Consider the following 26,734-nt stretch of genomic DNA (forward strand, 5'->3'; position numbering starts at 1 on the left):
ATGCAGATCTAATGATGTTACTCTCCTGGTTAAAATTTTCCAGTGGCTCTTTGTTTCTACAGCACTGTCCAATAGCATAGAAACCAGAATGGTAGCCATTAGCCAAGTGTGGCTGTCAAGCACTTGAAATGTGACAGAGGAGTGAATTTTAACTTAATTTGAGTTAATTTGAATGTAAACAGGTACATGTGGCTAGTGGCAACACAATTCTACAGGATTAGGCCCACATTCTTCAGTGTGGCTTTGGAGGCTGCTCCAAGGTGATGGTTGCTAGTCTCCCCAGCCCTACCTTATTTCATTCTTTTTATTTGGCTTCTACACCCAGAATTACTCAAATCATTTACAGGTCCCCAAGCAGGTTTCTGCACCTGCTCCTTCCTTTTTGTGCCTTCCCTTCCTTTTTCCTTTTATGTCCCTCTCTTTGTCATCTAATTCTTCCTTCTGAACTTAGCTTCAGCTCCTCCAGGAAGCCCTCCCTAATACTCTACAACTAGGTTAAGTGTTCTTCCTCTGTGATTCATAGCATGTTGTACATATCAGTGTATCATAATTACCTGTTTGTTCCATGCTTTTCTATACTATACGTTCATTGAGAGTGAGGACTCACGAGGCTTTATCCAGAAACTTACTCCTTTTCTTCAAGTCGTGCTGCTGTTTTGTATCTTAATCAGTACTTCTTCTGTTAGGAAAGGGGTTTTCTTCTTCAATTACTTCAAGCATGTGGCATCTTATTAACGTTGCCTGCTTATTCCATTCAGGGCAGAGAAATAAAGGACATGAGTTCTACTGAAGTATCTGGTTCTACTCCAGTACTGCATGATTCACTATAGCTGCCCCCACCCCTGGTTATCTGTAACTTTCCTCTCCAAGAGTGAGAAACCCGGCCCCCATCACCCACCATCCCTGTGCCTATTTGTTTAGCCCTGGTAGCATGGATAGTGGTTTCATAACTGTTTATTTCTTTAATAGATTACTGGGACATAATTCATTCACCGTACAATCCATCCACATAAAGTGTACGATTCAGTGGGTTGGGGTATGCTTACAGAGTTGTGTGGCCATCACCACAATCAATTCTAGAACATCTTCGTCACCCCCACTACTAAAAGATCACTCACTGTGGTGTGGAGAATCGACTGTAGTGGGCAAGAGTGGAAGAGGAGGGCAGTCAAGGGCTGTTGGGTGGCACTTGGTGAGACTTGCCAGATAGAAAGGATGGCAGCAGTGGGGGCAGTGAAGGGGGCTGGTTTCGGAGAACAGCCAGTAGGGCTGATTAAGGAATTGGATGTGGGGCACGAGGAAATGAGAAGAAGAAACAAGAAGACTTCTGCTTTGAGCTCGGTGACTGGGTGAGTGGTGGTGTGTTCCTTTCAACTGGTCAGCCTGGGAGAGTGGCAGGCGAGGAAGTGGGTGGAGAGAATGAGCTCTGTTTTGAACATGTTCAGTTTGGGATGCCTGTTAGGCCGCCAAGGGGAGATGCTGACTAGGCCCTCTAATACACAATCTTGGAGCTCCAGGGGGAGGTCAGAGCTGGAAATGTAAACTTGTGAGGATTACAGTAATACCTTTTGGTAAGATTATTCTGAGAATAAGCAAAAGAGCATATGTGAAAGTCTGTGATAAGGTCACAGGTACTCTGCTGATAATGACTACTACATTATCTTCTGTAATCCTTCCTGTACTCTCTAAAGTCAGTAATACATGAGGTAGATTTTATATTATTATTTTACAGATGAGGGGACTGAGTCTCTCTGTGGACAGATTAAAGCCCAAGTTCACATAGCAAGCAGGTATCAGAGTATGGATTAAACCCAAGCCTGCCTCACTCAGAGCCCATGCTCTCAGATGCTGTGCTCTCCTGCCTCCTGCCGAGCAATGAGTCCTGCTCCGGGGCTACAAACTGCCACTCCAGAAGCAGCCTCTGCTTCTGACCTTGTCCCACCACAACTTACCCTTCATCCCCACCCTCACCACTCACATCCCTTTCCCTTGTGTCCTGACCCCACAAGTGTGTCTCTTAACTTCTGCCAAAGCACCCTCTCTTGCTGCCACTGGAGCTTCTTCTGAAGCCACGAGACACTCTGCCTTAGATTCAAAGGCCCCCATCATCTTGGAGAGCAGGTGTCACCCTGGAGTGTGCATCTGGAGCACCTAGAAGCTTGTTTCAAATGCATAGAGCTGGGAGGGTGTCTTGGGAAGGAAAGTATGCTGCAGAGAGAGATGTGCTCATTTCATTGTCACTCCTCTTTTTTAACTCTGGTTTATTCTACTCACCCTTGCTTTTGCTGATCTCCCTAACTGGACAACATTCTATTCTTATGTCTTCTTCTTCCTTTTTGTTTGTTTTGTTTTGTTTTGTTTTTTCTGTTTTGTTCCTTAAGTAAGCTGTACACACAATGTGGGGCTCGAACTCACAACCCTGAGATCAAGAGTCACATGCTCTACTGACGGAGCCAACGAGGAACCCCTATTAAGTTTTCTTAGAGAAGAACAGTGTCCCTGTCATCTTAACACTTACTATATTAGCCATTTTACATTTATTTGTGTGATCATCTCTTTTTCTACTAGACTGTTAACATCAAGAGAGCAGCAGCCGTGTCTGGATCCTGCTTACTGTGGTATGTCTTCCTCTCCTGGCACGGTGCCTGACATCCAGTAGGTGCTCCAGACATTGACTCAAATGCCAAATTTCCATCAGAAATACTACTAGAACTATTGTATATTCTGCCGTGAAAATCACTTACTTTTATGGATGGAATTGACATGTGTCAGCCTAGAATAGAACAAATTATTATTATTATTATCATTATTACTATCGTTATTATCATTATCATTATTTTATGTATTTATCACTTGTGTGGGATTCCAAACTATTCCAAACTACTGACTTTGCTTTAGAAAAACAGATTTCTAAAGCAAAACCTACTTATAAGTTGGGGGTTGTATATAGATTTATATTTTATCAAAAGGAAAGAATTTAAAGGAAAAAAATCTGGAAACACAGGTACACCTTTCAATGGAGTATATATTATCACATGTATATCTAACATAACACCCATACCCTGACACAGAATTGTCAGAAAATACATGGACACTTAAGTGCCTTGTTTACTGTAGATGGCTACTGATAATGCCTTTCATTTTGGTTTAGATTCCTCATTATCTGGCCAAAGACACTAGTTCTGAATAGCAGTTTTCATGGAAAGTTAAAATGGAGTTTAGTTGGACTATTGCTTCTATAGTGAATGCCTACAGTTTCTTTTCTGCCATTCCCTTTGGAACGCACCTTGGTCAGATTTTCACATCCTGTTCGCTGCCAAACCAGTTCTTTCAAGGAGACCAGTGACTTCCTCGGTGTTAAATTCGCTGATGAATTCTCAGGACTTATCTTAATTGATCTATCCATGGCATTTGACATAGATGATCGCTCCCTTCTACTTGAAACGCTTTCTATACTTGCCTCCAGCTATTGTGCTCTTCTGCTTTTCCTCCTCTTCCTTCTTGGCCCCCTTTGCTAGTTATTCCATACCTCTTTGAACTCTAAATGTTAGTATGCCACAGGGAGCACTTCTCTTTTCTGTTTGGCCTCACTGTAGGTGATCCCTTCCAGACTCACAGTTTTTAATACTGTCTACATACCAGTGACTTCTAACCTTATTTTTCCGGACCAGACCTTTTTTGCTGAGCTCTAACCTCATTATCTTCCTCCTCAGTGGTATCTTCACTTGGATCTAATGCATACCTTAGTTAGATGTCCCAAGCTGAGTTCTGTATCTTCCCAACCAAACCTACTTCTCTCAGGGTCTTCACCAGGTCAGTTAATGGCGGTCTCATTCCTGTAGTTGCTCGGTCAGAAGTCTTGATGCTTATTTCGTCAAAAATGTCAGATTATTAGATCAGCTTTATCCAAAAACACTGTCAGAATCTGTCCAAGATCTTGCTATTTCTTACACCTCTACAGCTACTGCTACTTTGCTGGCCACTCTTGTCTCTCATATGGAACGTTGCAGGAAGCTTCTAATTAGCTGCTGCCTCCCCATTCTCTGACACTTTATCTTCCATAGTGCAAATGATCTTATTAAAATATAAGTTCTTTCATACCCTACCTCTGCTCAAAACCCACCAATAACTTCTCATATCAGAGTAAAAGCTGAAACCCTTATGATGACCTTATATAACACTGCTACTTTTCAATCTGTCTTAGAAAGAAGCACTTTTGTTTTGTTTTGTTTTAATTTTTAGTTTGAAGTAGACAAACACTTTACAAAAGTATGATACAAAATGAGTTACTATGGGAGAGAATTCCACGCTGGTCATGGTGAAGTAACTGCTATAAGATTAGCTCTTCCACTATAAACGTCTAGAAAACTATTCTGAATATAACACTGTTTTCAGAAATTAGACAGTAAGTAGGGCAGGACTCTTCTCCAAGGGAAAGGAAGTAAATGAGGAGAGCCCTATGATTGCCCAGGCTTTCTGCTGGGAGGCATTTACCAAACTCCAGTGCCAGCGACAAGCAGAGTAAGCCTTATTTGCTGAGAATAAGAAGACAGAGATTGGAGTTTCGGGAGGCTATCATTTGCCAAGTAGAATACCGGAGGGGAGGAAGCATTTAGAGAAAGAGCTCCATAAATCTGCATACAGGTCTGTTAAGTCTTTGGCTGAAAACAAGCTGCTTGTGCATAGAATGAGATTTCACAGGACCACCAAAGAACAGCTACCTGGGAAAGAACAACTCAACTCCCAGGGATTTGAAAGTAGAACAGCTACTCAAGCTCAGGCCGTTGTTTGGGTTCCAATCAACCAGAATAGAGACATCATGGAACACTTGGAGCAGCCCGGAAAGGCCACACCTTACGAGCAGGGTGAAAATAGCCCTAGATAAAAATTACCATAGAAAGGAAAATATTAACGTAATGAGAAAAATGAAAATAAAAAAGAACCAAGTGTAAACATATTGGAAGTTTCTGAATATATATTCTACTTCAATGACAAAGTTTTAAATTGAAAAATAGAACTTTTAGAGTTGAAAGGGATAGTACCTGAAATGAAAAATTCCATAGATGGACTTAACAGTAGATCAGAAATTGTAGACAAAAAAAGTCCACTGAACTTAAAAACACAGCAATACAAACTATCTAAAATGAAACACAGAAGGGGCACCTGGGTGGCTCAGTTGGTTAAGCATCTGACTTCATCTCAGGTCATGATCTTATGGTTCGTGAGTTCGAGCCCCGCGTCGGGTGAGCTCAAGCCCTGCTTCTGTCTCTCTGCCCCTCGCTCACTTGTGCTCACTCTTGCTCTCTCTAAAATAAATAAATAATAAATTGAATGAAACACAGAAAAGTGGCTGAAAAATTAACAGAGCTTCTCAAGACCTACGCAACAATGTCAAGCAGTTTAAAAGAGGGAGGAGAGAAAAATTATTCCAGGAAATTTTTTTTCCAAATTTCCAAATAAATTTTTGCAAATTAAATGAAAACCATAAACCCATAGATAAGGAAGTTCGGCAAATTGTAATCAGGATAAACAGAGAAAACCATACCAAAGCACATCACAATCAAATTGCTGAAAACCAATGATAAAAAGATATTTAAAGCAGCTAGAGGAAAACAAAATGTTATATACAAGGGAACAAAGATAAGGTTTGTTTGTTTTTTAACTTTTTTAAAATATTTATTTTTGAGAGACAGAGTGAGACAGAGTGCAAGTGGGGGAAGGGCAGAGAGAGAGGGAGACAGAATCTGAAGCAGGCTCCAGGCTCCGAGCTGTAAGCACAGAGCCCGAAGCGGGGCTCGAACCCACGAATGGTGAGATCATAACCTGAGCCAAAGTCGGACACTCAGCTGGCTGAGCCACCCAGGTGCCCCCAAAGATAAGGTTTTGAAGTGATTTCTCAAAAACAATGCACGCTAACAGAAAATTGAATGGCATCTGAAAGTAGTGAGAGAACCCGTTTTTATTTCTTCTAAAATACATAGATTTCCTAGCTTTATCCACTGAAAAGTTCTAGAAACAGTGATGATACTCCAGGAATAAAGAGCACCCTAGTACCCTGACCGTGGTCTCTAAATACTCTTTCCTAGTAACGGGAACCTGGAATCCTTGAAAGAATAGTTGATTCCAGATGTGGCGCAGGACATGCACAAGACGAGACTGGGACATTATACTGTGCCAAGCAAGGAAGCTGATAATATCTAATGGATATATTAGATTAACACAGGAGCCTACTTATAGGGGGCTCCCACTGGCCAAAGACAGGATAATTTGAGCATCTAAAATATTATTATAATGGATTGAAGCAATTGGGTACATAAAAATCTATGAGATCATTAATGATAAAAAAAAAAAAACAAAACAAAAACTCCTTGGTAATCATTGTAGGTTACTAGGGCCCTAACTCATTGTTCTGAAATTTGTTAAGTAATAAATGTCAACCATTTGTTTTACCTTTCTTGAATGAATGATATTTCATGATAAACAAATAGAGAAAACTAATAAATGCAGAAAAGATGATAAAATTGGAAACTGGACGTTTGCAACCCCACAAGAACTAATGAATCTAGGAAAGACTCATTAGTAAATGCTAAAGCCAGTAGGTGAAAAATTGGTGGGGAACTTTATACTAGAGAGATGTGACCAATAACTTCTGAATTCACTGATCAATGTTTATATTCCATTATGTGGCCCTATTTGATTTGTAAGTGCACCGTATTACCTATGACAGATTCTAGCCTCTTCTCAAAAATGAAACAAAAGCAAAAACATCAATCAAATATCCAGATCCAGCCACAGGGAATAGAGAAACAAATTGAATGGCAACAAGGAAGCAATCAGTTAAATCCAGAATGTAGGATATGCTGTTTTCTTCACAAATGACATGAAAGAAACAAGGAAAAGGAAGATTAAAAACAAGAACATACAAACCAAATGCAAAGTGTGTGAACCTTGCTGGGATCTTGATTTTAAATGTAAATGGATATTAAATTGGAAATTTTTAGATGGGTTGGATTAAAACTTTTTCTTAAATGTGTTTAGGTGTGATGATGGCATTATGGCTATATAAATTAAGTATTCCAAAATGAAATAATAAACTGGGATTTTCTCCAGCCACCCCTTTCAAGGCAAAAAGTTGAGGGATAGACTCAGCAAGTTGACAGAATGTTGATTTCTTTGAGGTTGGGTACGTGAAAAGTAGTCATTAGTTTATTTTGTGCACGTTTTAACATTTCTGGAGTAAAAAATTTTTAAAAACTCATGTGCAGGGTCCTACGGAACGTCCATAAAAGAGCCTCACTCAGAATGTATACAGTGTTTTACAATGAGAAACAACTCTGACAAGTTTGGTTTAAGTATCAGTTTTGTGGGAGAAAATAGAATGATGCTAAAGGCAGTATCCTTATAAAAATAAAAAGGTTTAACTGGTATCATGAGGTGACACTGAAAATCTCTTAATGTGTAGACAAAAGCTGTAAAAGCATTAGAGGGCGTTTAGTGATGTTAAATAGACCCAGGCTGCCTGTTTTCCTGCCAGAGGGCATTCCCTAAAATGGTGCGTCCATCCCAGAGCCCAGAACCTGAGTAAGACTGGTGGGCAAGGCTCCTTGGCGACCCCTCCTTGGTTTCTTCTGCTCAAAGGCTAAAGTGTCAGTCAACCAAGGCTGTTTCCTGAGGGACTGCTTTTGTCCAAAGGATTTGTGAAATGTATTCTCTATGGTCTAACACCATATTCCATTATGCATTGTGTTTTTTTATTTTCCTTATCATGATTTTTTTTTCTATTTTTCTTTGAAGTTTGCCCATTTTAATCCATGTTCATTTCTCGCTCTGTATGTGTCTGTGTCATGCTTGCTGTCTTTGCCTCCATTGTTCCTAGGTTACAGTATAGCCAGGATATACCCAGTCACTTGGCCGATGAGCATGCGCTGATAGCCTCCTATGTGGCCCGTCTGCAACACTGTGCACGGTCAGTGGTAGCGCAGCAGCAGCAGGCGGGTAGCCAAGGGCTGATCAGAGGGAGGGAGAGCTATGTTACCTGGGGTTGCCAGCTGGAAAAAGCTCTGCATGTGGGGTTTTTCTTGAGAAGCTACCAGCTATGTTTGGCAGAGCTTAAATAATTGCTAAAGCATTAGCTTCTGAAAGAGAAGGAGCCTTGCCAAGCCCGGGCACTTACCTAAACATATAGTCAGAAATGCTCTTATGAAGTGGAGTTCGCTTCCTTCGGCCCACACGTAAAGGCTGAGCAAATCTCAGACAGATGTGCAGTCTCAAGATGCACATGCACAGAGTTACCTGATGCCACGTCTCACTGTTCATTCTTGTCTAAATAATGACCCCTTTCTGTCGACATTCAGGGCTTAAGGTTGATCAACCCACAGATGTCTCACTTTGTCTTGTCTAAGGTGCCATCACCCTAGAACGTCTTTACGTGCTACATCTTCATCTCTGTCTCCCAGATCCATCATTGATTAACTGAACCAGTGGTTTTCAGCAGTGATATTGGATCATTGTCACCCCAAAGCCTTTTCCAAAACATATATCCCTCCTCATATTGTATGTATTATAATAACTCCATGTACCCCTTTCTTTGACAACTGCGGTAGGGACTCACTGTTAATGTGAGAATATGCCTGGTTCCTCAGTGGGTTAGGATGGAAAAACATTTGATAACCACTAACTCTAGCAAAGTTAACCCTTTAAAAGGATTAATACCAATCTAAGTGCTGTTACATTCAGGCAGACACAAAGCTACCTGTCCACTCTGTGCCCACACCTACCACCATTCTGCAAGGAGAATAGCAGGTAAAGTTTAAATCATATAAAGCCATCCCTCCACTTCACCTAGCAGCAAATAAGAGTCACTATGCCAAACGGATTCTTAATTTTAGAGAGGAAGCCATAATTTATTAACTGAGCACATAAGAGAGCTGGAGCCTTGCATTTTGATCTTAGTTTTGCACAGAACCTGCGATGGCTTCATGGGAAGGTCATTTGAGCTTGTTTTATTTCCTGCGATGACAAGAATAATTAATGTGAAATATATATCTTTGAAAAGGATTGTTTTTTATATTTCATACCATTTCCCATAATTTTACCAGTGTGACTAAATAGCATTGATATGTTTAGGCATTTATCTCTAAAGTCTACTTCTTTACTTCCCAAGTATGTTTAATATAGGCCTATCCTATAGGAGGGAGGGAAGGCCTGATAATTATGCATTGTATCACAAAGAGTGTCTCTTCAACAGATGATTTCTGTACACTCTGTCTCAGCTCCTGGGATCTAGGAATAGAGGTGTTTCACCCCTGGCAGGACAGCTTACTTATTATCAATAAGGGCATTTGTGTAGGTGATTAAAAGTTTCCATGGTGAAAATAGGAGCAGAATGTTGGGCAGGGACTGCTACCTGATATTTCAGCCCAAAGAGATTTATGGTGGGTCTAGCTTAGGTCCTCAAGCCTCCTCGCTTAGGGATTAGGCTTCCTGCGCAAGAACTGCTGGCTGGGAGGCCTGGGGGAACATGAGGATTGGGTGAGTACTGTATCTCTTCTTGAACCTAGCTTCATGCTTCCTCAAAGAAGTCAGAAATTTCCTGGCTAATTCTGAAAATGAAAGTTAGCTCAAGCAGAAAAATAAGGAACCTTTCTAATTTTCCTCTTAATTTTCATTGACCTTAAAACCTCTGATCAGCATAAAGTTCTAGTTTCTGACTGGAAAGCATAGCCAAATAAAGCAACCGTGTCGTGCACACTTGTGTATAAATGACAAACAGAATTAACCTTCCTAGGGGGTGGAACATGGTGGAGGAGAAAGGAGCTCTTTTGCATAGAGGGAAAAAATGAAGTGTTTGTTACATCCCTTGCCAAAACAAAGGGCAGACGCTTTCAGTCCCATTTCTTAGGCTGCCACTCCCTCTATAATATTATCCACTTGTATTGTTAAATGTTCATTTTTGTTGTTTATTCAGAAGGTAAAGGTAGTTCTCTTATTTCTAACCAACATCTTTAAGGCACAAATATTACAGTTCAGCCTTGACCTTGGGGCCTTGGCCCTAATGTATTAAAGCCAACTGATGCTAGCATGTTCTTATTACAAGATCATCTTTTCAGAGGATGATGAGACATGCTGGAGACTGATACTTGCATACCTGAAATTATCAAATATTCTAAAGTGGCACAGGCAGAAGACTTAAAGCACCTTAAAAAAAAAAAAATCCATCCTAGAAGAAAGACCAAGTTAATCTTAAAGAATCAGCCACAGAGATTGGAAATATAGAAAGCTGAAAACATCTAGGAAAAATACATAAATAAGGTCAGACACATCTCTATAGATTTAACATCACCCTTCCCAGATTCCCCTCAGTAATTATTACAAGATAATGTAATGGATAAATGACAGTTGATGTAACATGCTAAATTAAAGGAGTGAATTATTTCATAATCCAGTCCGAAGTTCATTGCATCACATATATACAGAGCTAGCTTCTTTCATCCAGGTGCAGCAGTATTTGCTATCCCAACTAGGTAGGTCTTTCAGTTTTGGGGGTACCAGCACTCTTTTGAAAGAGTAATGAAGTAAATTAATTTACTCTAAGATGAGTCTATAATGGTAACAAGCTTGGTAAAAGAAGAAAAAGGAGCGTTGAAAGGGAAGGTTTGATACCATGGATTCTTCTCTGACTTTAGCATATGTTGGACTTGCCCTTGCCTAGGCTTCTTACTTCTGTTCAGCCAGTGTTAAGTACTTTTCCTTAGCCCTGTTTTTCATGGTGCTTTAGTTTTCTCTTGGTCTTTTTAAATTCAAGACCTATGTGTAAAAGTCACAAGTTCTTCCAAAACATTTGATTAGAAACCCCTCTTTCAGATTTTGCAGATGGTCTGTCTTTTCTCAGACCTTGAATTAAAAAAGAAGTGCCCCTTCTGATGGTGTAGGAGCAGGGAGATAAGTGTGGCGTATGTGGCCTCATCATTTCTCTAAACCCCCTTTCTCTCAGAGGACCATTAGTATCTATGACCCAGGCTTCTGTTTCTTTTGCTACCATACTTGTTTACAAGCTTTCTCCCATCTGTTCTTTCTAAAAGAAAAACAAAGGTAGGGGATGTTTAATGCACACCTATTGAATTTTTGTCTCCTTCGTAGTGTCCTGGACAGTCCTAGCCGACTGGATGAGGAACACCGGCTTATAGCTCGCTATGCTGCCCGGCTGGCTGCAGAAGCAGGAAACGTGGTGAGTAAATGGAAGGTCCTAGCAGAGTAGCAGAAATTAGCATTATTTTAATATGCAAATGGTAGAGGGATGGTAAACTTGAAATTTAGGAGAATAGATATAGGTACCTCAGGAACAAAAGGAGAGGCATGGGTTTAGGGAAGGGATTACAGTGACCTTTAGTTTTATCTATAATATCCTCCTTAAAAAATGAGTCAAGAAAAGAAAATCAAAGAGCTAGAATTTGGTTCTTTAAAAAAATTGAATAGGGGCACCTGGGTGGCTCAGTCGGTTAAGCGTCTGACTTCGGTTCAGGTCATGATCTCACAGTTTGTGAGTTTGAGCCCCGCAAAAGGCTCTGGGCTGACAGCTCAGAGCCTGGAGACTGCTTCAGAGTCTGTGTCTTCCTCTCTGTCTTCCCCTCCCTCACTCATGCTCTGTCTCTCTCTCTCTCACAAAAATAAAAACATTAAAAAAGAGGATCAAATAAATTAATAACCCTCTAGAAATCCTGATGAAGAAAAAAGGAAAGAAAACACAAATTACCAGTATCACAAATGAAAGAAGGGACATTGCTACAGATCCTACAGGTATTTTAAGGATGATAAGGAAATATTATAAGCAGTTTTTTGCCAATAAAGTTGGCAACCTAGATGAAATAGACAAATTCCATGAAAGACACAAGTTAGGGGTACCTGGCTGGCTCAGTTGGTAGAGCATGCAACTCTTGATCGTAGGGTTATGGGTACGAGCCTGATGTTGGGTGTAGACATTACTTAAAAATAAAATCTTAAAAAAAAAGGCAAATTAACAAAACTGACATAAGAATAAATAGAAAATCTAAATAGTCCTAAATCTGTTAAAGTGATTGAATTCATAATTAACTTCACACAAAGAAAACTCTAAGCTTAGAGGGCTTAACTATTGAATACTATCATGTATTTAAGGAAGAAATAATAACAATCTGACATAAATTTTCAATAGAGGAAGAAGAAACACTTTCTAAGTTTTATCAGGCCACTCTAACCTGATACCAAGACAAAAAAGGCCATTACAAGAAAAGAATATCAATAACCAAATTCTCTCATGAACATGAAAAAATCTTTAACAAAATATTAAAAAATTGAATCTAGCAATATATAAAAAGGATAATACACCATGATCAAGTGAGATTTATCCTAGGAGTGCAGATTTAACTAATACATAAAAATCAGACAATGTAATTTGCCAAGTTAGCAGTTTAAAAAAGAAAATTATAAGATCATTTCAGTAGGTGCAGAAAAAGTATTTAACAAAATGCACTGCCCTTTCTCTCTTCTTTTCTTTTCTTTTCTTTTCTTTTCTTTTCTTTTCTTTTCTTTTCTTTTCTTTTCTTTTCTTTAATCTCGGTAAAGATTATTGACATTGAGAATTTTTTTAAAAAAGGAAATAGTTCTATAAAATGCCAATTATTACGGACATTAATTAAGAGTCACGAGTCATGAAAATATCTAAAGCCTTTCTCAACTTATTTATATTTTCATTCTTACTGCAGGTAGTGTGCTTGCTTTCATTTGTCCTATTTCCAAATAGAACAGGATTTTACTATTTTGGAAATTATTGAATAAGGCTTTGACCATTTTTTTTCTATTTTTTATTGTTTATTCACTTTTTTCTATAATTTATTTATTTTTTATAATTTACATTCAAGTTAGTTAGCACATGGTGTAACAATGATTTCAGGAGTAGATTCCTTGAGCCCCTTACCCATTTAGCCCATCCCCCCTCCCACAACCCTTCCAGCAACCCTCTATTCTCTATATTTAAGAGTCTCTTATGTTTTGTCCCCTTCCCTATTTTTATATTATTTTTGCTTCCATTCCCTTATATTCATCTGTTTTGTATCTTAAAGTCCTCATATGAGTGAAGTCATATGATTATTTGTCTTTCTCTGACTGACTGATTTCGCTTAGCATAATACCCTCTAGTTCCATCCATGTAGTTGCAAATTGCACTGCCCATTTTCAGTATGCTAGCAGTAGAAGAAACTTCTTAAATCTGCTAAAGAACACCTACAAGAAAATCTACAGCTAATATAATGAAAGGTTAAATTTTGGACTATTTCTCCTACTTAATATTGAGAACAAGACAAAGGTGTCCACTTTCACCACCTCTATTCAAAATTGCCCTGGAGGTCTTAGCCAGTACAATATGGAAGAAAAGGGAAAAAAAGGAAGAAAAGGGTGTGAATATTGGAAAGGAGGAAGTAAAGCTGTTATTATTTACAGATGACATGATGGTGTAGAGAATGTCCTAAGGAATCTACAAAAACACTGCTAAGACAGATACATGACTTTATAGCAGTGCTGCAACATACAAAGTCAGTGTACCAAAATTGATTGTATTTCTATCTACCAGCAGTGAATAACTAGAAAACTAAATTTAGGAAAAACAGCATTTACTGTAACATTTAAAAACATCAAATACTTATGGATAAATTTCATGAAAGATGTTAAACAATAAAATATTGCTGAGAGAAATTCAAGAAAACCTAAATAAGTAGAGAGGTATGCCATAAAATATTCAGATTTAATATTGTTAAGATGGCAAAATTTTCCAAATTAATCTACAGATTCAATACCAGTCAGAACCTCAGTAGACTTTTTATAGAAATTGGCCAACTGATTTTAAAACATATTTGGAAACCAGAGGACTTAGAAGAACCAAAAGTCTTTAAAAAGAACAAAGTTGGTGGACTTAACCCTACTTGACATCAAGACTTGCTATACAGCCACAGTAATCAAGAAAGTGTGGTATTGGCAAAAAGATAGACAAATGAGTCATCCATAAGATAAGCTCATATGTATAAGGTCAAATGACTTTTTTTGACAAGGCACAAAAGACATTTTGGGAAAGGAAAATCTAACAAGTGCTTCTGGAACAGCTGTATATCTATATGAAGTAAAGAATCTCAAACCATCCATAGAAACCAACTTGAAATGTATCATAAATTTAAACCTAAAAGCTAGAACCATAAAGCTACTAAAAGAAGGCTTAGAGAAATATCTTCATGACCTTGGAGCAGGCAAAGAATTCTTAGAGGGATCATGAACCATTAAAAAAAAAATTGATAAATTGGACCTTTTTGAAAATAAAATCTTTTGCTCATCAAAAGATACTATCAAAAAAATAGACAAACCAAAACCTGGAAGAAAATATCTGCAACACATGTCTGATAAAGGGCATACTATGTAAAGAATTCCTGCACCTCAATAATAAGACAACTCCCAGTTTTTAAATGGTCTCAAGACTTGTCCAGACCCTTCACAGAAGAAGTTATACAGATGAGCAATAAGCACATAAGAAGGTGCTTGATATCATTAATCATCTGGAAAATGGCAATTAAAACCATATTGACCCACCAGAATGGCTAAAATGAAGAAGATTGACAACATCAAATGTTGGAGAGGATGTGGCACAAACAGAATTCTCGTACATCAGACACCAAAAGTGCGTACTGTTTGATTCCATGTATATGAAATTCTAGAATAGGTAAAATTGATTTATAGTGATGGAAATCACATCAGGTACTGTTTCTGGGAACGAGGATATTGAAGAGAGATAAAGAAAATTTCTAGATTGATGGAAATGTTCTGCATTTTAATAGAGGTGTGGGTTACAAGTTACATGCACTTGTCAAAACTGATTGGAGGGCGTATTTAAGATATGAGCGTTATATCTCAGTTAAAAGAAAAAGGAACCAAGAATGGTGAATATGGAAGAGTTTGTATTGAAAAATGGCTAGCTACCCAGGGATTTGCCATATGTTTACTATAAATTTGAAGTAATTTATAATAAAATGTTCCCTTTTTTCTTTCGTTTCAACCCTTTCCTTGAAGAGTTATATGCATATTAATATACATTTCCCCTTCCTTCTGCACACATATTCATCGTATTCATTTGGCAACTATTTATTACTTATTTTATTTACTATGATGAACAAATGATTCCTGCCCTCAGGGAACTAACAGTCTAGTGAGAGGGACAAACATTAAACAAATAATCACACTATTAACGTAACTACAAACAATTAGGTGCAGTGCAGGGAAAATAGAAGGAGCTGTGAAAATGTATAGCAGGTCCCTGCTTTATACTGTATGGCTTCTGTGAGAAAGTGTTACTTGTGTTGAGATCTGAAAATAAGTAGAAGAGAATTCAGTTTCCTAGGAGCTAAAAAGAACTGAAACCCAAAGCAGCCCATGGGCTGCTGTTGCTCCCACTCCAGCCCTGTGCTTGGATTTTAATTGTCTTGAGGTACAGTGGGCAAAGCCTTGTGCATATGCAAAGTGGAGAGTTGGAAATGAAGCTTTCACATTAAGCTAGGCCCCCAGAAGCACAACCCGGTGAAAGTATGATACAGAAGACATCCATCTGCTGGCACAAAAATAGAATCGGAAAGCTTACGGGTCTCCTCCTGTAGGAGCAGAAGAGGTCTCCCCTAGGAAATCACAACCTTAGTCCTGTCTGTGTTCGTGTTGGGTGCATTTACATAACTTCATAGTTTGAGAAACACCCAGGTGAAATTTTAACATGAAATTAATCCTCTGGCATGGAAGAGAAGCAAAATATAAATCCTCTCCTAAGGTTAACGTTCACAGTTAAGGCCAAGCAGACATGAACTCCTGAGCATCTCTGTAAAGGAAGGAATCCAACTAGACATGAGAATCCCAACTAGACATGAACTCCTGAGCATCTCTGTAAAGTTAGACCCTCAGTGACTTTAGATATTAGAATTATTGGCTATAGAATAGCTGTTTAAAATTTCTTCAGACCTGAAAGAAGGAATTAAAAACGTAACAAAAGACTAAGAAGACCAGAGATGAAAACAAACCAAATAGAATATAAACATTTTTAAAAACTAAAGTTGTTGAAATGTAAAACTCAGTGGATGAGTTAAAGGTCAGATCAGACACAGCTGCAGAGAGAATTAGTCTGCTAGAAAACATATGCAAGAAAGTTTCCCAGATGCAACACAGAAAGATGAAAAGTTTGAAACAAGGTTTTCAGACTTACAAGATAACCAACAGCCATCTGATTGGAATCCCCCTCCCCCGATCCCCCCCACCACTAAAAAAAGGAAAATAAAATTATTTTCTATTAGGTGAGAAAATATTTAAAGAATTAATGGCTGGGCACCTGGGTGGCTCAGTCGGTTAAGCATCCGACTTCGGCTCAGGTCATGATCTCACGGTCCGTGAGTTCGAGCCCCACGTCGGGCCCTGTGCTGACAGCTCAGAGCCTGGAGCCTGTTTCAGATTCTGTGTCTCCCTCTCTCTGACCCTCCTCCGTTCATGCTCTGTCTCTCTCTGTCTCAAAAATCAATAAACGTTAAAAAAAAATTAAAAAAAAAAAAGAATTAATGGCTGAAAATTTTCCAAAATTGATTCATGACATGAATCCTCAGATTGAAACATAACAATGAGTTCCAAACTTGGCAAATAATTTCGCACCTAGATGTATCCTAGTGAAACTACAGAATACAAAGACAAGGTACTCAAAAAGTAACCAGAAAAGATAGATACCTGCAAAGAATTGATAGATTTCTCAACACCAACAACAATTCAACAGTTTTTTTATAAACAAGAAAAACCCGCTTTCTTTAAAAATAACACTTCCAATCATATCCACTGTTGCTGATGTTTATGTTGAAACTTTTAAGAATTTTCTTTGTGAAAAAAGACAGTTGAATATCATTAATGTACTGAAAGTAACTAAACCTGTCAAAGGAAAAGGGGAAAGACTTTTTTTGGCAAGCATTGAGAAAGGCCCCAGTGAGATTCATGCTGAAAGAATAACACTGATAGCTAACATTTATTGACAGTTTACTATGTGCCAGTCATTATTCTAAGTGCTTTGCATATATTAGCTCATTCATTCTGCAAAACAATCTCATGAGAAAACTAAGCCTCAGAAAGGTAAGGAAACTAACTACTCAAGGTGACAGTTGGTCAGTGGCAAGCTGGGACTGGGGTACTAGTCAATCAACTCCTGAGATTTAGCTACAGAAGGTTGTAGTTCGGGAGGAGCATTAAATCTGGAAGAAAGAGCAAGACAAATGGAAGAAGGATCTGAGGCTGAAACAACAGACTGTGTGAGCATTAACCAGGTAAGGAACACCCAGTGTGAGCCAGGAGGGTGTTTCAACCTAGGTAAAGGCCCTGAGGTTGGAGGTTTCAGCACCGAAAAGATGTCTGTGAGGCTGGAGCCCAGAGAACAATACTTGGAGTGAAATTAGGCTGGACAGGCAGGCCAGATCTCTCAGGACCGTCTTCTACAAACACAGTATACTGATTTTAGAAATGTGTGCCAATTTATGTTTACTTCTTCATAGAGAAATAGTGCTTCCAGTGGAGAGTCTGGCTTTGTTTCTCCCCCGAAAAGTAATTTATTCCTTTAGATTTGTTTAGGCTTCGACATCTTTTCCTTGAGTATCTAGTATTAGGTCATATATCTGACTCCCAACATTACAACTCTAAAGGTTAGTGAAATGGAACAGAATGGAGGGCAGGTGGGGAGAAGTCTGTGGAAAAGAAAAGTTCCATTTAATTAGTTAAACCTTACATGTGTCCTCAGTCACAACCATTTAAGTTATTTTAGAAATTAATTAAATTTGTTGAGACAGCATTGTGGTTGAATGTTTAAAATTAAGTATATTTAATGCCATCATGTAGTCTCGTTGACTTTACATCGTACTTTAAAAATACCGTAAATAAAAGCTCCAAAGCCATTTGACCCTGAAAAGGAGGTCACGTTCTCCTTTCCTGCAAACAAGATAAGTCTGTTTACACTTGATAGTTTCTGATGCCACTTCTCTAATTCGTGTGAAAATGATAATTGTTAGAATGGTCTTGAGTGGAAATACTGATAAGGTCCCTTTCATCTTCAGTTTATTTTCCAGTGTGTGGTTATCTTCTAAATATTGGGCCTCTCAGGAAGGATTCTTCTTGACTAGATTTCTGTTAAACAGAGGACTACTAATCTGCTAATCTCTTGCCGATACAAGTGCTTTGCATAAAATGGGTGTAGTGCTCAAAAGAATTTATTTATAGCCTGCCAGATAGGCTTTGTATTGACGTTTTACTTTTTTTTTTTTTTTTAAACCTTCTTTCACAAAAAAAGACCATTAAATCACTTAAGCAGCCAGCATGGCACCCTGTGGAGTACCTCAGTGTCAGAGCCATCCCTTCTCTTTTAGTTGACAACATGGCCACTGGAAACCTCTTCAGGCTGACCCTTGAACAAAGAAATTCTAGGTTGTTTAGATGAGCCAGGAGAGCTCATTTGTTTTCCTGGAGTGCCTAAATTCCTTTAAAAAAAAAAAAAAAACAAACAAAAAACTACAGTGTGTGGTAAATCGTAGTAATAAGAGCAAATTCTTAAAATTTCATCACAAACATCAGCAACACTAGATGTAATCAGAGGAGAGTTTTTTGTTTCTTTATTTTTTAAGTTTTTTTTCTTTATGAAAAATGTGAAATTCCTTATGGAAGACTTGGAAGAAATGTGAAAGGAAGGGGAAACATTTTGTTGTCATCCCACCCAACATGTTTTCAAGAAGCTTTTTTTTTCAGATAGCCCAGCCTTCACAGCCTTATCATCACATCGACTGCTCCAGGCATGCACCATTCCAGAAATATCCTTATGGCTTCTTGCAAGTAAAGATCAACAGTATCCATGTGGTGTTTTGCACACATTTAATGACTCAAAGCCCCTGTAGAATAGTAATTAATTATCAAACGTGGGTACATGCTATAATCGTGTGAAGCATTTAAAACGTAGAGATCCTTGGCTTTGCTTCCAACCTACTGAATCAGAATCTCTGTGTTTAGAGCCCATTGATTTTTTTTTTTTATTTAAAAAGGAAAAACAAAACTTTTTGTAAACAAAAATGTATAGCTAGCTAGGGAACCACTGCCCTAAAAGTCATTGGGTTTTTGAGAGGATTAGTAATCCACAGTCTTCTAGTTAGTCTGAGTGAGATTGGGGTGATGGGAGGGTGCCGCTGGAGTATGAAGAAAGCATAGCTGATATCAGGCACATCTCTCTGGAACTCCTCCTGCCAAGCTCATACAGATGGGAAGCCGCCAGCCCTTTTTTAGGAGGCTTCAGAAATGCATGCTACCAGATTGCAGTTTGCTGACTGCATTGGCTTTCCTTGGTTTTTAAAAATTTGCCCAGGTTTACACAGAGGGATCTTGTTTTTACCCTGTATTTTTCAGATGTATTTCCATCTCATTAAAGATGATGGAGCTCTCTGAGATTACCTAAATCTAAGAGAATGCTAAGTGGTCCTCTTCACATCTCTTTCTGTAAATATTCCCATTTTACAGCTGAGAAAATAAAGGTGTAGGAAAATAAAATAAGGTCTGCATAGTGAGTAAACAGCAAAATTTAGGATTCCTCACTAGCCTCTCTACTTCCATTCTTATCCCACTACAGTAATAAACTTTATTATAGAATACTTTTAGATTTACAGAGAAATTACCAAGCTACCACAGACTTATATAACCCATGCTGTTTTTCCTCTTATTAACATCTTAACATTAGCATGGCATGCTTATTGCAATTAATGAGCCAATATTGATGCATTATTATTACCTAAAGCCCATACTTTATTCAGATTGTTAGTTTTTGGTTTTTTTTTTAAAACGCTTATTCATCTTTGAGAGACAGAGCATGAGCGGGGAAGGCGCAGAGAGAGGGAGATACAGAATCTGAAGCAGGCCCCAGGCTCTGAGCTATCAGCACAGAGCCCGACGCGGGGCTCAAAACGAACCACGAGATCATGACCTGAGCCGAAGTCAGACGCTCAACCGACTGAGCCTCCCAGGCACCCCAGATTTTGTTAGTTTTTATCTAATGTCCCTTTTCTCTTTCAGAATTCCATCCAGGATAGCACACATTACATTTTACTGTCATGTCTGTTAGGTTCCCCTTGGCTGTGACAGTTTCTCTAACTTTCCTTGTTTTTGATGACCTTAACAGTTTTGACGAGTACTAGTCAAATGCATTGTAGAATGTCCCTTATTTGGGATTAGTCTGATGTTTTTCTCATGATTAGACTCAAGTTATGGCTTTGGAGGAGGAGGAGGAGAAAGAGGAGGTAAGTGCTGTTTTTCTTCCATTGTACCTGGGGTACATAGCGTCAACATCATTTATCTATCACTGTTGATGTTGACCTTGATCACCTGGCTGAGGTAGTGTTTGTCAGGTTTCTCCAACATAAAGTTACTCTTCCCCTCTGTCTCCACACTGTCTCTTTGGAAAGAAGTCTCTGCAGACAGCCCACGCTAAAGGAGTGAGTGTTAAGCTCCACCTCCTTGAAGGCTGAGTATGTACCTACAGTATTTGGAATTGATTCTGTATTTCCTTGTTTAGAGCCCTGCAGTGGCTTCATACTAGATTCAGAATGAAATGGAAACTCTCCTCCAAGGCTAAAAGGCCCTTGGCGATCAGGGTCCCGGGGTCATCTCCTAGAGTCAGCCACCATTTTCACCAAAGCCCACATCCACTCCATCAGTGCTGACCTAAACACACCCAGATGAAGCAGCTGCAGGCCTTGCTTGGCCTTTACCTAGCACACCCGTCCCTCAGATCATCACCCGGTTAGCTTCCCCGCTTCACTGAGTCTCAGAGAGCCTTTTCATAACCACCTTATTCACAAAGAGTCTTCTGTCTCAGTTCACTCTGTTTTATGACCCTGTATTTCTTCATTGCATCTATCACTACTGATGGTATATACTGTCTTTGGTTCCTTATCTTTCTCTCCCAGCATAATGTAAGCTACCTGAAGGTGGGGCTGTATCTTATTCACTAATGCATCCTAGTTCCTAGCACATAGTAGGTGCTCAGGAAATATTCGTTGACTAAATGAACAAACTTGTTAATTTTTGAAAGAAATCATCTTTAGGTCTCTTGTGGTTAAAGTATTCCATGTCTTTGTGAACTAATAATTCCCTTTCTGTCTTGTTCCCTTCAGTATCCTAGAGGCATTTTAGAAAGAGAGACCTGGGTTGTTGTTGTTGTTGTTGTTTTTCTTTTAAGGAGCACTGTGAAGTTTAAGATAGTAAATAAATACAGTCCCAAGTTTCTCTGTTATTTAATGTAACGTGACTGTGTTTCACATTTGATTGGGGGAAATCAGCCGTCATCAACACTTACCACTGGGGGCTCTCCTTGTTGTCATCTCCAGGTGGAGAGGCTCTGAGCTCCAGCTGGAACTGCTGCCTCAGGATAGAAGTCTTTGACCCGCACTTCTTTGTACTTGAGTAACAATACTTCTTGGTGCCAAAGAATCTCTCCTGGTTAGGAACTGCTGATAATAACTCTTGATTCCTGTGTTAACCTCTTCTTTGAAAGAAACCTCAGCATTGCAGTAACTCAAAACTGAAAAGATTCTTTAGAAATCTCCAATGAAATACTATGAGGTTTTTGTTTGTTTGCCATGATGAAGCCAGTTCCTTTTGAGAGTCCGTTTCCTCATCCAAATTTTCCCCAATCTCACACTAATAAGGAGCCATTCGCTTCAACTCCAGTTTTCAAGAACTGGAAATCTGTTATTCACAGCAGATTTAGTCTCAGGCAAGCCACTTTTGTGAGGCTCAGCTCTGGCTCTCACAAGAGTCTGAAAAGAATATAGAAAATTTGTTCAATTGGCTGTTGGTCCACTCTAGAGGAAGAAACATCACCTTTTTTCCTTCTTTTAAGAAAAAAAATATTTGGTAAAAAAGCCTCCCACCCACATTTGCTATGCTGTTTTGCCCCTGTTTATTTAGGAAATGCCACATGAAAAGAACTATTTATTGCATCTTTAAGCTCTAGACAGGAAACAAGGTTTCTGCTTCATGGTAGGTCATGTTTTGGGCAGAACCAAGAATGTGCAGCGTGAAACATAGCCATCTCAGAGCCTTCATTTTGGGCTTCCGTTCTGGTTAATCAAAAAAAGGGAAACGTCATCTATTTATCCATTTTCCTAGTTTGTGTTGATTGGCTTTCATATTCTTAAAGGAGGCAACAAGGGTCAGAAATGTCAGTGGATATGCAAATCATAACCACAAATGATTTCGCCAGAGAAGATATGCAAATGGCCAGTAAGCACATGAAAGCATGCTCAATATATTAGTCATAGGGAAAATGCAAGTTGAATCCACAATGAGATACCACTTCACACCCACTGGGATGACTATGATCAAAAAGATGTACAATTACAAGTGTTGACAAGGGTATGGAAAAAATGGAACCCTCATACATTGCCAATGGGAATGTAAAATGGTGTAGCCACTTGGGAAAGCGGTTGCTGTATAACCCAGCAATTCCACTCCTAGATATATACCCAAGACAAATGAAAACCTATCAGCACACAACATGTGTCCACAAATGCTCATAATGACATTATTCAAAACAGCCAAAAAGTGGGAAGAACCCAAATGCCCATCAGCTGTTGAATAGATAAACAAAATGTAGTATATCCATGTAACAGAATATTATTCAGCTACAAAAAAGAAAGTATTGCTACATGCTACAACACAGAGGAACCCTGAAAACATTTTGCGGAGTGAAAGAAGCCAGACATAAAAGATCATGATTCCATTTATATGAAATATCCAGAGTAGGCAAATCCATAGAAATAGAAAGTAGGTTAGCAGTTCTCAGGGTGTGAGTGTAGGGGGAATAGGGAATGACTGCTAATGGGTACGGGGGAGTTTTTTGAGGTGATGAAATGTTCTGGAATTAATGGTGATAATCTCACAAGCTTGTAAATATACTTAAGCCCACTGAATTGTACACTTTAAAAGGGTGGATTTCATGGTATGTAAATCATATCTCAAAAAACCCACAGTTAAATATTTCACATGCACTAGAATGGTTAAAACAACAAAAGAAAAAAGACAGTGACAAATGTTGGCCAGGATGCGGAGAATTCAGAACCCTCATTCATTGTTGGTAGGATTCTAAAATGATACAGCTACTTTGGAAAACAGTTTCATAGTACCCCAAAATATTAAATACAGGGGGCGCCTGGGTGGCTCAATCGGTTGAGCGTCCAACTTCACCTCAGGTCATGATCTTGCGGTTTGTGAGTTTGAGCCCCACTTTGGGCTCTGCTGACAGCTCAGAGCCTGGAGCCTGCTTTGGATTCTGTGTCGCCTCCTCTCTCTGCCCCTCCCATGCTCATGCTCTGCCTCTCAATAATAAATAAACATTAAAAAAAAATTTTTTTTTAAATATGAAATACAGGGGCACTTGGGTGGCTCAGTCAGTTAAGCGTCTGACTTAGGCTCAGGTCATGATCTCACATTTTGTGGGTTCGAGCCCCACATCAGGCTCTGTGCTGACACCTCGGAGCCTGAAACCTGCTTCGGATTCTGTGTCTCCCCTCTCTCTGACTCTCTCCCACTGGCACTCTGCCTCTCTCTCTCTCTCAAAAATGAATAAACATTTAAAAAAAATTTTTTTTAATTTTTTTTTTAACGTTTATTTATTTTTGAGACAGAGAGAGACAGAGCATGAACAGGGGAGGGTCAGAGAGAGGGAGACACAGAATCCGAAACAGGCTCCAGGCTCTGAGCTGTCAGCACAGAGCCCGACGCGGGGCTCGAACTCACGGACCATGAGATCATGACCTGAGCCCAAGTTGGCTGCTTAACCAACTGAGCCACCCAGGCGCCCCTAAAAAAAATTTTTTTTGGATATTAAATACAGAATTATCAGATAACTCAGGAATTCCACTTCCAAGTATTTACTCAAGAGAAATAAAAACATATCAACACAATGACTTGTAAATGATCATTTTTAGCAACTTCATTTGTAACAGTCAAAAGCTGGCAACAGTGGAATACTATTCAGCAGTAAGGTGGAAGGGGCTCCTGATTCATCGAACAACAATGACAGACCTCAGGAACATCATGCTTAGTGGAAGCCAGAAACTAAAGACCACATGTTGTATGATTCCATATATATGAAGTTTCTAGAAAAGGCAAAACTGCAGACAGAAAGCACGTCAGTGGTGGCCTGTGGTTGGGGATGAGAGTGGCAATTGACTGCAAGCCAGCATGACGGATTTTTTGTGGTGATGGGAAATGTTCTAAAACTGGACTGTGGTGGTTGGTTGCACAACTGTTTAAATTTACTAAGCCTTGGGGCGCCTGGGTGGCTCAGTCAGTTAAGCAGCCGACTTCAGCTCAGGTCACAATCTTGCGGTCCATGAGTTCGAGCCCCGCGTCGGGCTCTGGGCTGATGGCTCAGAGCCTGGAGCCTGCTTCCGATTCTGTGTCTCCCTCTCTCTCTGCCCCTCCCCCGTTCATGCTCTGTCTCTCTCCGTCTCAAAAATAAATAAAACATTAAAAAAAAAATTAAAAAATAAATAAATAAATTTACTAAGCCTCATTGAATGGTATACTTAAAATGGGTGGATTTTATGGTATGTAAATTGTACCTCCAAAATCTGTTTTATTTTTTAATGTTTATTTTTGAGAGTGAGAGACAGAGAGAGAGAGACAGAAACAGAGCATGAGTGGGGGAGAGGCAGAGAGAGAGGGAGACACAGAATCCAAAGCAGGCTCCAGGCTCTGAGCTGTCAGCACAGAGCCCGACGTGGGGCTCGAACTCACGATCTGTGAAATCATGACCTGAGCCAAAGTTGGACACTTAACCGACTAAACCTCAGGTGCCCCAAAAATCTGTTTTAAAAAATCAGTAGTCTAAGTTTCTGGATATGTTTTAATTACACACACACACACACACACACACACACACAGAAAAAAACAAAAACAAAAACAAAAAAACCCCTTTGCTTTCTTCTCACTGTAGACCCGTCCTCCTACTGACTTGAGCTTTAACTTTGATGCCAACAAACAACAAAGACAGCTTATTGCAGAACTGGAAAACAAAAACAGGTAAGAATGCAGAGGCCAAGCCAGTTTCTAAAGTCCAAGACTGTCATGTGAGTATCTGATTCTCCTTTTCCTTGCAGACTAGTTGTATTTTGACCATGAAGGAGGATCCCACCTTAGTGAATATAGGCCAGACCAACTCATGGGAATGCCCCTACTCTGATTTGGAGATCTCTGCATGCTGTACATTCTGGTAGCCCAAAGCCCTGTTCCTGTGCCCTCATGGATTCTTTCTCCCTTGCCTTCTCCCACCTACCAGCTCCCCTCTCATGATTCCCTTTTCCACCCCACCCCTCTTTCACTTTATCTGGTCATCTTATCCTGGCCCACTGTGCTGTGTGTGACTGTCTGCTCTCTCCCCACAAAGCCATTTAAAGTCACAGACACCAGACGGCACACCAGTATGCCCTGAATAGTAGAAACCGGGACAAGGAGATTAGATGTAAAGTAACAGGTTTTGGAAGAAGAAATGGCAGCTCTTGTCACTCGGGGGCTCAAAAGGAAGAAGGGAGATGGGGGGGAGTTAGCATAGGACCCACATTCAGAGATTGCAGGGAGTTCGTTTTTCCTTTCCCTAGAAAGAAAGAAAGTCTTCTAGTGGCTGTTTTCCTTTAGTGGAGATTTTTCAAATTCTTGAGAAGAGTGTTTATATGACTTTCTCTACCACAAAAGATTGTTTCATTGAGGAAATATGAAGTGTGGAAATATCAAGAAGGTGGCTATTCCACATCTCGGTCATTTGGAAGCAGTCAGAACAAGATTGGTGGAGGCTGTTCTAGAATAAAAAGACCTGACAGGAAAGAGCTGTGAAGCGCTGTGCAGCCAACTTTCTTTCATCTGGCCTCTCCAGGGAGATCCTGCAAGAGATTCAGCGTCTCCGTCTGGAGCATGAGCAGGCTTCCCAGCCCACCCCCGAGAAGGCCCAGCAGAACCCCACGTTGCTGGCTGAGCTGCGGCTGCTGAGGTAAGTAGGGATACTGCACCACTGTCTGCAAAGGTTGGTCTGTGGTAGGAATTTACGTGTCGGGAAACAAAACGAGTAGGATGGAATCTGTTTCTCAATGCAACTAGTCCTGTTAGAGCAAACAGTTAAAACATTCCAGTCATCCTGTTACTGCTTCAGGTGTTTGGATTCTGAGAACTTCAGCCATCGTGGCAGAACCAGGTCAACACCAGCGTCCGGCTCCACGCCAGGCAGAGCAGTGTTTACACTTTTATGATCGCTTTAAGAAGACTGTGCTCCGATCCGTCTTCTTATTTTGTTAATTAGTCTGACTTTGAAGACCCTTGGCAGGAATAATGCTCCTCTGTCCTATGAGTATATTCTCCCGGTGCTTCACAGTCAGAGCAGGACTCTGTTGAAGGGGAAGGGTGCTTGTTACACAGGCACGTCTCTGAGATGCAAAACCACGTGGGAATCCCTTGCACCACCGCTGTGGAACCTTCCCACTTCGACATAGATATAAACGGCCTCGGGGCCCGGAGACTCAGGGCTCAGGACCCGAATGCGGGCAGAGAGCTGCTTCAGCCCCCACTGAGATGCTATTTTGGAGCGAATGGAGAAGTCTGCCAGAAGAGCCTAACATGAGAGTGATCT

The 26,734-nt window shown here is 39.8% G+C and overlaps 1 protein-coding gene across 21 annotated transcripts in view; it reads left to right on the forward strand.

The window, feature by feature from the left end:
* Positions 1–26,734, forward strand: part of DTNB (dystrobrevin beta) — a 214,652-nt gene that overhangs the window by 145,644 nt on the left and 42,274 nt on the right. For 9 of the 21 annotated variants that reach the window (XM_045054839.1, XM_045054840.1, XM_045054842.1 and 6 more), the window contains exons 12-17: positions 2,569–2,618; positions 7,877–7,966; positions 11,140–11,227; positions 20,307–20,348; positions 25,055–25,140; positions 25,988–26,101. In XM_045054839.1, the coding sequence (XP_044910774.1) occupies positions 2,569–2,618; positions 7,877–7,966; positions 11,140–11,227; positions 20,307–20,348; positions 25,055–25,140; positions 25,988–26,101 (470 nt within the window). Of the gene's footprint in view, positions 1–2,568; positions 2,619–7,876; positions 7,967–11,139; positions 11,228–20,306; positions 20,349–25,054; positions 25,141–25,987; positions 26,102–26,734 lie in introns of those variants that run through there. The other 12 variants (XM_045054854.1, XM_019827822.2, XM_045054845.1 and 9 more) reach the window with 4 other exon arrangements.

The sequence above is a fragment of the Felis catus genome, chromosome A3, assembly GCF_018350175.1.
Source record: "Felis catus isolate Fca126 chromosome A3, F.catus_Fca126_mat1.0, whole genome shotgun sequence".
Lineage (NCBI taxonomy): Eukaryota > Metazoa > Chordata > Mammalia > Carnivora > Felidae > Felis > Felis catus.